The sequence below is a fragment of the Orycteropus afer genome, unplaced genomic scaffold (assembly GCF_000298275.1).
Source record: "Orycteropus afer afer isolate SDZICR_OR568_19922 unplaced genomic scaffold, OryAfe1.0 scaffold00179, whole genome shotgun sequence".
NCBI lineage: Eukaryota > Metazoa > Chordata > Mammalia > Tubulidentata > Orycteropodidae > Orycteropus > Orycteropus afer.
This window is the reverse complement of record NW_006921766.1, coordinates 824,073-835,873: the sequence shown is the minus strand read 5'-3', so window position 1 is coordinate 835,873 and position 11,801 is coordinate 824,073. Positions and strand designations below refer to the sequence as shown.

Here is an 11,801-nt window from a genome sequence, read left to right as displayed (position 1 = left end):
GTTTCTCTCCACTCCCCGCCCCCCTGGCCCCAGCCCAGTCAAGGCCCTGATTGGCCCCGGGCAGGCGGACCTGTGCCCTCTGCGAGGCACAATCTGGTATAACAAGGGCGCGGGCTCAGCCGAAGAAGAGGGAGGCGCAGGAGGAGGCCAGTTCTCCATTTGGTCGCCAGAGTCTGTGGGGCAGGGGCAGCGGGAAGACTGGACCTTCCCAGACACTGACAGATTCAGCGACCGAAGATGTGGGACTCCTAGGCGGGGAGAGAGGGATTTGAAAGGAATTGGAGGGCGCGGTTTCTCCACCCCATCCCCACCCCGCCGCTCGACGAAGGGCCACCGCCGCAGAGGGGCGCTGCCCTCCAAGCTTGGGTCCCCCCCAGGTCCCCGTGAACCTCAAGGCCATCAGGACCCAAGACTCTGCGACCTCCAGGACCCCACAACCCCCAGGACTTCACGTCCCCTAGGACCCTGAGACCTGAAAGACCTTGAGACTCCCAGGGCCCAGGACCAACATATGGCAGGTGAGGCAAGGCCTGGCGCTGACATGGCGCTGCGCCGCCTCCTGAGGTTGCACCGCACGGAGATAGCTGTGGCAGTGGACAGCGCCTTCCCGCTGCTGCACGCTCTAGCAGACCACGACGTGGTGCCCGAACACAAGTTCCAGGTGGGCCACCCCTGCCCCCCGCCTTCAACACCCCAGCTCTCTCCACTCCCTGCCCATGAGCCTAGGGATGGGCACAGGTGCCACTTCTCCTGCTGCCTCTTCAGTACCTCGTTGGGGGTGGTAGGGGAGCCTAGAAGCGCTCACCTGGTCTTGCTTCAGGAGACGATGAGTCTGAAGGACAGGGAAGGCTGTCCCCAGGCCTTCCACGCCCTCCTTTCCTGGCTCCTGACCCAGGACAACACAGCCATCCTGGACTTCTGGAGGGTTCTTTTCAAAGACTACAACCTGGAGAGATATAGTAGGCTGCAGCCCATCCTAGACAGCTTCCCCAAAGGTGAGGGCAGTGGTGTGTGCTGAGTTGGCCTCTGAGTTCTGGTGGACTCAGCTTCCTGGGGATTGGGGAAACCATGTAATCCTGCTGGACTGTGAGCTGGAAGGTGGAGAGGTGGTCTGGGTAGGCCCTCGGTGACCATCTGGGCCCAGCTTGGATTATGAGAGGCTTTTCCACCTTAATGGGGATGTCCACCTCTGAAGCTCACCCCCAAGGGCCAGAAAAGGCTCTGAGGCTTGGCCCCTGCTCCTACCCTCACCTGCAGATGTAGACCTCAGCCAGCCTAAGAAGGGGAGGAAACCCCCTACTGGGCCCAAGGCCTCCATGCTGCCCCCCAAACCCCCTGCCAAGAGGAAGGCCCAGGAGGAGTCTCGGGCCATGCCACCAGCTGCTTTGCCCCCGAGGAGCAGCTCCAGCCCAGGTACTCATTGAGGAGTTCCTGAAAAATCTCCTGGGGGAGCTTGACAACCCCTGGGCACACCTTACCCCAACTGGCTTCAGTCCCACCAGCACTGGCTGGGGCTGCAGAGGCCTCAATGCAGTCCCAACCTCACTCCATCTGACTGTTTCTCCTCTGTGTACTTGACTGGACCTACTGGGTGGGCCTCAGGCTTCTTCCTGCTCCAAATGCTAACTTCCCCAGGGTCCTGTGAAATAGACAGGTGAATGCTTGTTTCCATTTTACTGATGAGAAAACTAGAACCTGGGACCATGAAGACTACTTCCCCTGAACGCTTCCACCCCCCACAACACTCCTTTAATCCCCACCACCCAAAACTCCTAGCTCCACCCCTACATCCCCTTTAGACCAGCCTCCTGGCTGCCTCTAGCTCTCCCTCCAGGCTCCCAAACCAAGGCCAAGCTCTCCAAGAAACCAGAGAACAGCACTGAGTTACAGCGTGTCCCACTGGGAAGTGGTGAGTAAGGTTCCTGTGGGGTGGGGCTACCCCCCTCAAAGGGCTTCTCCTGGGCACAGAACTGAGCTGGCCATGTGTCTCACCCTAGCAGCCTTGGCCACATAGCCAGCCCCAGGAAAAAGAGGTGCCTCGAGCCAATATAGGAGCTTGCTGGTTACCCACACCCCTGTGATGCACACCACAACACCCTGGTCCTGAGACCCTCCTCCCAAGCCTCCCCAACACAACATCCCTGGGCCGTCCTCTCTCCTGACCACCTCACCCCACAGCCACTTAGCTGTCCATTCATCTACCCTCTGCTTCCACAATCTTTTTCCCTTGCTGCCCCTTTCCCACTCCCACCCGTGGTAGCCCAGGTCCAACAGTTGCTCACAGGGATCTTTAGCCTTCGCCCAACCCAGCCTTCATGTGACCTGATTGTGCCCCTGGATCAACAGGAATGGGTCTCTCAAGGTCCATTCTTGACCCTGCCCACCCATCCTAAATACAGGGGTCCCAAACCCAGCTGGGTCTGAGTCTTCTGACTGTGCCTAGGTGATGGGTGGGAACCTCTGGGGTAAGCCTGGGAATCAGTATATCCTATAAGGGCTTCCCAGCCACACCCCAGCCTGGAGCCAGCCTGGCAGCTGGAACCTCCAGGTATGGTGCTGCAAGGTGCCTACCTTCAAAAGCACTGCTGCCTCACCCCTCATCTGCCGCAGCTCACTAGCAGATAGTCCCAGCTTCCTCCCAGGCCTCCCACCCCGCCTAGACCCTCCACCCCACTTCTAATGCTGCCCTCATCTGCATCCCCCCCCCCTTGATCCTGCTGTTCTAGGGACTGGGATGCCCCTCCCCCATGGCCACACACCCAACCTTATTCATCCTTCAAGGCCAGTTCAGACACTGCTACCTGATACAGCATCCCTTGCCCCAAAGCTGGACAACACCTGGCATTTTTCTGCCTCCTCCCACCCTGGTGGCACTTAGCCCCAGCAGTCTCTCCCACTCTGTCATGCTTACCTGAGGGAGGGCCTGGAAATGTTGCTGTGCTCCTAGCACTGGCACAGGGAGGTATCACTGGAGGGATAGTCCCAGTTTATACTTGCCACTTCAGTGGACACTACCCCTTTCCCCACCATGGCCCATCTCTTAACCAGTCAAGGGGCTGGACTCACATGTACACTATCCTCATATGGAGGGCTGTCCCTGACCCCCAACCCACCCTAACGCTTGGGTAAAAGGAAGGAGAGTTCTGAAGCCAGGTGCCACTTGCGCCTGCCCAGCACAGAGGAGGTGCTCAGGAGCCACCCTCACAATTGACAGCCCCCTATTGGGGTGGTCCCTTTCTCAGGAATCCAGACCATGTCTGCCTCGGTCCAGCGAGCTGTAGCCATGTCCTCTGGGGATGTCCCAGGAGCCCGTGGGGCCGTGGAGGGAATCCTCATCCAGCAGGTGTTTGAGTCAGGTACATGAGGGGGACAGGGGCTATCAGGGAGGCAACTAGTGAGAGCAGGCCCAGGCTGCCAGAGACACATCACCCCTTTGTGGCTTTGCTGGCTTTGGAGGGGCAGACCATGCCCAAGTCCAGGGACCTTCTTCAAGGCCAGCAGTGCAGGGCTTCATCCCAGCATGGGATGCCCAGTGCATCTGGATCACTTTCATCCATGGAGTAGCCCCTCCATGACCATGAGGACCCCTAAAGTCTGTGGGCAGACCTTCTGACCTTCCCAGCACCTTCAGCACCTCCTTCTCTCCATCTACCTGGGTTTTTCTCATCCTGCCTTCGCCCGTCACCACCTTTCTGGGTTTCCCAAGTGAGGAAGGGTCTGGTCCCCTCTCACCCACCTAGCTCCTCCCATGAGCCCCAGCAGGCTGATGACCCATACAGGGTGGGCTAGCAGCTGCCTGTCAGTGTCTGCCCAGGGCACCGTGGTGCCCACTGGGGCCAGAGCCACTGTGCAACTGTGTCCTTCACACATAGCCCCTGCCATGACTCTATATGGGGCATAGGCTGAGACCCTGAGGGCAGGGGGCCCATCAGACCCTGGGACCTGATGTAGCCCTGGTCTCACCCCACCAGGAACTATCCCCAGGGTCCCTCAGCAGAGACCCCTCCTGTGTCCGGCATCTGGCTGAAGACTTAACTGGGCCAAGAGTGGGGTGGAGAAAGACGAGCAGCAAGCTGGCAGATGTGTGCACCCGAGAGTCAGGGGTCCTGCATAAGGAGCCAGGCAGGAACCTGCTGGGTAGGGGAGGTCCAGGACCAGTTAACCTCTTCTCACCCAGGTGGCTCCAAGAAGTGTATCCAGGTGGGAGGTGAGTTTTACACTCCCAGCAAGTTTGAAGACCCCGGCAGCAGTGGTGGGAAGAACAAAACCCGAAGTGGTGGAAGCCTGAAGCCTCTGGTCCGAGCCAAGGGAGCTCAGGGCATTGCCCCCGTTAAGTACCACCTGTCTGTCCGTCTGTCCTCAGGGAGGCCTGGTCCTTGGCAGCCCCCTCCTCCTCTGCCCCCCCCCAACAGTCTCTGGGCTAGGAGTTCTGCTGGGGATGGGGTGGGGCTAGGAGCTGTTACAGACAGATGCCTGCCATCCCAGCCATGTGGCCTTCTCCTCCCCAGGCTACCTCTCTCAATAGTGACCATCTTCTTTTCCCTTGCAGGGTGGAGGTGACCCAAGGCTAGGGCAGCAGGGCAGGGTCCCCACCCCTGCTGCCCTGACCAGTGAGTCCCAGCTCCACCAGGTAATGCCCCAGACCATGACGGGAGTCCCCATCACCCCCACCATTCCTTGCAACAGATTCTTATTTGTCCTGGTCCTGGGCACTTGGGTAACAAGGTTGGACTTTGTTTGTTATAGACAGTATTTCTTTTTTTCTGATAACACACAATTGTAAAAATTCAATAAGTTAGAGGAAGTAAAGTCCTTCAGGCTTTTAAACCATGGACAGCATAGTGGATGAGCCAGCTGTACTGAATATCTCACAGCTGTGTCCATGGAGGTGGGACCCGAGCTACTGAGTCAAGAGCACAAGGGCCTACCAAAGCATTAAGCTCATCCTTGAGTTCCCAACACCATTTCTAATGAGGTAGAACCATCTCAGTGTGCTTCTACCATTGTCACTTACAAATCCTGACACTCCAGTGAGAACAGGACCCAGATTGTCTTTCAGGGGTCCTGGCTGGTGGTGATAGTATGGGGAACAGCCTGGTACACAGTGGGTAGGGCATCTGGAGGAGGTGGCATCTGAGAGACTCCTGAGGGTGCAGTGTGCACCATGCCATCCAAAGGTCCAAGGAGGGTGAGGGTCTCAGGTGAAGAAGAAGTGGGTATCTGGGGCCAACAAACACTGCTGGTCAGTCTCACCATTGCCTTTGTAAAGAAGGGTTGAGTGTAGGTGGGTGTACAGAATCACTCACAGAAGCCAGGGTCTGAAGGTCATTTTCAAAGGGGATAGACCCTGGGGGAAATGTGGGGGGCGGGGGGTCTAGAATCTTAGAGAGGGAGGGGACTACTATGGACTCCAGGGAGTGCAATAGGGGTAGAATTTGCAAATGAAAGCCAGCATGGAAGAAGGGGAGAGAATCTTGGTACCCCAGAGAATCCAGGGTCCTCAAGATGCTACTGGTGGAAGTCATTGGTGCAGTGAGGCCCCGCTGACTCCAGGAGTCCAAGTGGGAGGGGCTGCCCATTCTGAGAATCTGGATGGTGTCTCTCCTGTGTCAGAAGAATGAGGATGAGTGTGCTGTGTGCCAAGATGGAGGAGAACTTATCTGCTGTGATGGCTGCCCCCGGGCCTTCCACCTGGCCTGCCTCTGCCCGCCACTCCGGGAGATCCCCAGGTAAGCTTGGCATGTTTATCATCTGCAACACTGCACCTGGCCATCCCCACCCTGCTTTAGAGCCACCTCTGCCCTGAGCCCAAAGGGGAATTCCCCTAGAGTCCTTGTGTTGCGTAGGTTGGAAACGGAGGCCCTTCTGGGAGCCTTGACTCAGGCCTCTGGGCTGTGGGCAGGGACTAGGGGTTTTCCAATCAGGCCTCCCCATCTAGCCTCACTGGCCAGTAGGGTCCTAAGGGTGGGCCAGGCAGAAGGGATGCCCAAGGCAAAGAATACCCTTCCTTTCCTGTCTCAACCCATACCCACCAGCTCAAATACCCATGTACGGCTGATCTGCCCCAAGCAAAGTCCCATCCCATGATGGGGAGCATAGAGGCCCAGAGCTGCACCCCACAAGGGTTGGTGGATACCCATCTTCCCATGCCCAGAACTCTGTCCACCTTCTAACATCCATCAATACCACTTGTCCAGATCTATCCTCTACCACCAGCTCCCAAAGTCAGGGTGCTCTGTAGGGAAGAGTACCAGACAGGAGTCCGGACACCAAGCTCTAGCCCTAGCCTTGCCCTAGCTCCTGGCATGACCTGAGGCAGATCATGTCTCTCTGAGTCTCTATCACTCCATCTCTAAAAGGAAGGGTTTGGTCATCTCTTAGCTGTTGTCTGACACTGGCCACTTGTTCTACCAACCTCTTCCAACTCTCCTGGCCACTGTCCCCTTTATAGAAACATTGGTGGTCCTGGGAATATAAAACATCCCAGTTTAGGGAGGCCCTCACCACCAGGGCAAGGCCCAGGGAAGCCAGCATAGCCCACTGGAGGTGAGCAGGAGTTGGGGATCCTTGGGGATCATCAGGGAAGCGCTCAGGGGGACACTGACTTCACCTACCAGGGGTGAATGCCCCCTCATCCCAGGGTCTCTTACTGACCAGTGGTGGGAGGCCCCTGCAGCTGGAGGCAGGGCCTAAGCACATCTGTGTGGCTCTGCCTGGGCGTTGGTTTCCATATCTGTGAAAAGAGGCTTCCTTTGTCTTGTGTGTTCGAGAGTTTGTTGTCTCTTCTGCCTTGTCCTCCCACACCTCTAACTGGTGACAACATGGGCAGTGGGACCTGGAGGTGCTCCAGCTGCCTCCAGGGAAGAGGCCTGAAGGATGCACCCAATGCAGAGGAGCCTCGACCCCATGAGCCACTTGTGGAGAGCCCGGTAGGCATGGACCCACTCCCAGGTTGGGTCTCCCTCCTGTCATTTTGCCCCTATGGAGTCCTACCTCCTGTCCACTCATATGGGGACAGGCCTGCACAGGGTGGCCACTGATTGCCCTGGTTATAGAATCACAGCCTTGCTGTCCCAGACCACACTGACTCAGCTTTCTAGAGTCAAGCTCCAGGAGATGCTGGCCATTGGAAAGCTGACCACACTCTGGCCAACTCGGGCTTCCAGTTGGGGTGTGTGGGGGCTTGGCTCTATCATCCCAACACAGGAGACCCCATTTGACCACTGACAAATTCCCCAAACAATACTTTTAAGCTTTCTGTTGCAGTATAGAGACCTGAGGGGTACTTCACATGTCCTGTGTACTAAGGGTTTACTTGTGTCCCTGACAGCACTTAAGGGCCATGGGGTAATCCCTTTCTAGAAAGGGAAAGGCTGGGGACTTTGCTGAAGGGTATACAGCCATGAAGCCACAAAGCCAGTAGGCAAACATGGGCCTCTCCCAGCAGTCTGGGTACCATACCAGCTCCCTGGGCTCCCAAGTCCTAGCTCTCACTAGCTGCTTGGGTGGTGTTGGGCAAGTCCCCTGCCAGCCCCTTTTGAACACTGACTTCTGGTTCCAGGTCCTACTGGGACTGAGGCCGGTGGGTGAGGAGGCCAGGGGCCTGCCCAAGGGGCCTCCAGCTGGGATGGACACTGCTCTCACCTATAAGAACCTGCTACCCCCACCCTCCACACTCCCTTTGCCAGTGCTGGACCCCTCTGCCCTGCGCCCCCTGCTATGTGCAAATACTGATGGACAGCAGGTGAGGGGCTTGAAGGCTCAAGGTATCTGTCTTCAGGAAGCTTAGGGTCTATTGGGGAGTCTACAACCAGAAACAGGAGAAAAGGTGACATAAGCTAGTTATGTGAGGGAGGGACCCAGGCTGAGGCTGGGAATATCAGGGTTATGAATTAGTTGTGGAGGAGAATCCTGAAGGAGGAGCCAGAACAGCCTGGTGGGAGGCAGAATGGCTGGGTGCTGAAGGAGAGCACTCTGAAAAGAAGGGGTGGGGTCCTGTGGGCCCTTAGGGGCAAGGTTTAGTTCAGAGCAGAGGGGAGGCCACAGAAGGGCTGCCACTGAATGGTGACAGTTCCCACCAAACCAAAATCTAAACTCACTATGATAAAGTCGATTCCAACTCAAGTTGATTTCAACTCCTAGGGGAGGAGTGGCTGGTAGGTGTGAGCCTCCAGCCTTTGGTTAGTAGTCAAATGCCTTAGGCACTGCACCACCAGGGCTCCTTGACAATTCTAGTCACAAAAGTGAGATAACAAAGGGGCGATGCCCCAGCAAGTTGGAGAGCACTCTCCTGCACTGCCCTGCACCATTCTTTGCCTCCCCTCTTGCTTTCTCTGGGTGACCCTATCCTGGGCCCCCTGGTCCAGGTCTGTGAGGGGACCAATCCCATCAAGGAGGAAGAGATCTGAGCATCTGGTTCCTAAAGCCTGCACCCTGGAAAGTGCTGGGGTACTCCCTGCTCTCCCCCTGAAACCTCAGGACCCACTGTCCTGCGGCACTGTTGCTGATTTCTAACCTGCCCTGGCTGGGTTCCCCACGCCCGGAAGTGCGGTCCAGCCCGTGTGAGGAAGCCGCGCGAGGAACACAGGTTCGGTCTACAGCCTGGAAGGCTGCAGGGTCACGGCCGCGTTCTCTGTTTTCAGGGCGCGGCGCCCGGCGCGAGGTGCGGCGTGTGCGGGGACGGGGCAGACGCGCTCAGGTGCGCCCACTGCGCCGCTGCCTTCCACCTGCGCTGTCACTTCCCCTCAGGCGTCGCCCATCCGGGGTGAGTGCACGGGCGCGGGGGGTGGGGACTACGGAGAGGCTGAGGGAGTGCAGGGAAGCGGGCTGAGGAGAAAAAGACGTGGGAGTCCCGGTGGGATATTGAGGAAGGGGAGGGAGGGCGGGCAGGCCTAGAGCCCCCCACCGTGAGTCTACCATCACTCCCACTACCCCTCACCCCAGTAGGTGCTCAGGGTTGGTGGGAGCAGCAGGCCCCAACCTAGAGTAGTTCCGCCATCCTCCCTCTGTTACAGGACTGTCCAGCGCTGCAAATCCTGCTCAGCAGACTCTGCTCCATCCCTTGCGGAGGGAGCACCAGCCCCAAGCCCTGCCGGGTCGGCACCTGGGCCAGCCAAGGTCAGTGGGGGTTGGAGGGGCGGTGCTCGGTCGGGGGAGGTTTTCATTCTCTGCTGGAGGATTTGGAAGGCAGCTTCATGGTTTGTGGTATATCCACTGACTGTTGATAGATTTTTAAATCAACTCCTTTTTGGTAACTGCATCTAGTGCTGCTGTAACAGAAATACCACAAGTGGATGGCTTTAACAAACAGAAATGTACCCACAATTTAGGAGGCTGTAAGTCCAAATTCAAGGCGTCAACTCTAGGGGAAGGCTTTTTCTCTTTGCTCAGGAGGAAGGTCTATGTCTCCTTTTAACATTTGTACCTGACTGTTCCTTGGAGATGTCCATGTGTCTTAGCAACAGTCTTCCCCTGGGTCTAGGAGGTTCTCAATGCAGGAACCCTGCTTCCAAAGGACGCGCTCCACTCCCAGCCCTTGCTTGGTGGTAGTGAGATCCCTCTTCTCTCTGGTTCTGTCCTTTTATTTCTTATAAGATAAAAGGTGTGACTCAGCAAAAGTGTGACTTGAGAAAAGAGTAGGACTTGATTCATGCCCTTTTGTAAGGCTGTAACTCAAGATACGCCTCACACTTATCCTGTCCTTTAACATGTACCCAAAACCAAACCCATTGTCCTCAAGTTGATTCTTATAGAGACCCCCATTGGGTTTCCATTGTTGTTGTTGTTGTTATGTGCTATCGGGTCGGACCCGACTCATAGTGACCCCTCTTTGGGTTTCTGAGGTGGTGTCACTATGGAAGTAGATTGCCCAGCCTTCCTTCTGAGGAGTGGCTGGTGCGTTTGAACCACCAGCCTTCTGGTTAGCAGTCAAGTGCCTTAGGCACTATGCTACCAGAGCTCTCCGTCAAATGCCTTAGGCAGTATACTACCAGAGCTCCCCATTGATTTTCCAAGGAGGTAAATCTTTACAGAAGTAGATTGCCCCATTTCCTTCCATGGAGCAGCTGATGGGTTTGAACTGCCAATTTTCTGGTTACCTTAGGCACTGTGCCACCACAGCTCCTTTCATTAACATATACTAAGAAAAAAAACAAAAACAAAACAAAAACTCACTGCCCTGGAGTGAATTTGACTCATAGTGTTCCCTCCTTGGGTTTCCAAGGAGGTATCTCTATGGAAGTAGATTACCCAATCTTCCTTCTGAGGGGCAGCTGGTGGGTTTGAACTGCCAGCCTTCTGGTAGCAGTCAAATGCCTTAGGCCCTATGCTACCAGAGCTCCCCATTAACATATAGAGGTTAGGATTTATAACACATCACAAAATGAAGGATAATTATACCAGATCACAAAATGGAGGACAACCATTCAATACTGGGAATCATGACCTAGTTCAGTGCAGTAAATGGCTTAGTGTGGCCCTGCTAGCCATCATCATCCATTTTGTGATGTATTGTAAATCATAGTCTCTTTGCCTGTTTAGGGAGCTCTGGTGGCATAGTGCCTAAGGCATTTGACTGCTAACCAGAAGGCTGGTGGTTTAAACCCACCAGCCACTCCTCAGAAGGAAGGCTGGGCAATCTACTTCCATAGAGATACCGCCTCAGAAACCCAAGGAGGGTTTGCTATGAGTCGGAAACGACTCCACAGCAGTGAGTTTGGTTTTGAGTATGCCTGTTTAGAATGGAATGTATCATGAGTCCTGCCTTGCTGGAGTGTGTGACTCAAGTCACCATCCTTAGTTTTCCTAAGGGTATGTATGAATGTTCTGGGAAAGTTCTCTCCCTTGCCCTGGTCCTGGTCATGTATTTAGTTCATCATCATCTCACCCCTGGACTTAGGAGATACAATTCAATCTGAGACAGTAATGAATCTCTTGAAGAAGGAAGCTCGCCCTAAGCACTAAACCAAAAACACCAAACTCACTGTTGTCAAGCTGATCCCTCCTTGGATTTCCAAGGCGGTATCTCTATGGAGCTCTGGTGGTGCTCTGGTGGCATAGTGCCTAAGGCACTTGACTACTAACCAGTGGGCTGATAGTTCAAACCCACCAGCCACTCCTTGGAAGGAAGATTGGGCAATCTACTTCTGTAGAGATACCGCATTGGAAAGTCAAGGAGGGATCTACTCGATGAGCAGCAGAGTGGTGGTGGGGGCTTGTCTGGGAGCTGAGCAGCACATCCTGAGTTCACGTGTGGAGGAGGGCAGAGGACAGTAAGGGTCCCTGTGTCTCCATATAGGACTTCCTTTTGCTTTTCTCCACTGGCCTGGAAAATCTCTGGGGGTCCCAGGACGTGATGGTGACAAATCCCACCCCCTGCCCAGCGGCCAACCTTCACAATCTCTTGGGCAGGCGCTGGGACAGTACTGTGCCAAGTCCCTGCCCACAGGGGTGGGGCTTGTGTAGAACCAAGTGCAAGGCTCACTCCTCATGCTGACTTGCCCCTTCTGGAAGCCTCTCATTTTCCTGCTGGTTCTGCATCTTGTGGGTCCTAGACCCAGCCAGCTCCCCTCCTCCAGACAGCCTTTGGGGTCGCTCTACCCAATAGCTGCTTTAGTTATTGATGACTGCGTTATTATTTCCTGAGCAGCAAAAACTCATTCTTTGTGTTGTAGAATATATGCTAGTTTTACAGTAAAAAAGTTCAAGACCCCCCACCATCTTTGCTCTTCCTCCTGCCCCCCCATGGCTAGTCACTGTGAATGTGGGGTGTCACCTCCAGACCTTTTCTTTTTTTTTTTTTT

General features: G+C 55.4%; 1 protein-coding gene across 1 annotated transcript in view; it reads left to right on the top strand.

The window, feature by feature from the left end:
• The first annotated feature begins 541 nt into the window (after positions 1-541).
• AIRE (autoimmune regulator) overlaps positions 542-11,801 on the top strand; it is a 15,007-nt gene continuing 3,747 nt past the window's right edge. Inside the window, exons 1-12 of the mRNA XM_007947304.1 lie at positions 542-661; positions 821-995; positions 1,258-1,413; positions 1,835-1,909; positions 3,243-3,356; positions 4,178-4,329; positions 4,550-4,630; positions 5,614-5,729; positions 6,830-6,929; positions 7,562-7,744; positions 8,643-8,764; positions 9,015-9,117. Coding sequence (XP_007945495.1) covers positions 542-661; positions 821-995; positions 1,258-1,413; positions 1,835-1,909; positions 3,243-3,356; positions 4,178-4,329; positions 4,550-4,630; positions 5,614-5,729; positions 6,830-6,929; positions 7,562-7,744; positions 8,643-8,764; positions 9,015-9,117 — 1,497 coding nt within the window. The remainder of the gene's footprint in view (positions 662-820; positions 996-1,257; positions 1,414-1,834; positions 1,910-3,242; positions 3,357-4,177; positions 4,330-4,549; positions 4,631-5,613; positions 5,730-6,829; positions 6,930-7,561; positions 7,745-8,642; positions 8,765-9,014; positions 9,118-11,801) is intronic.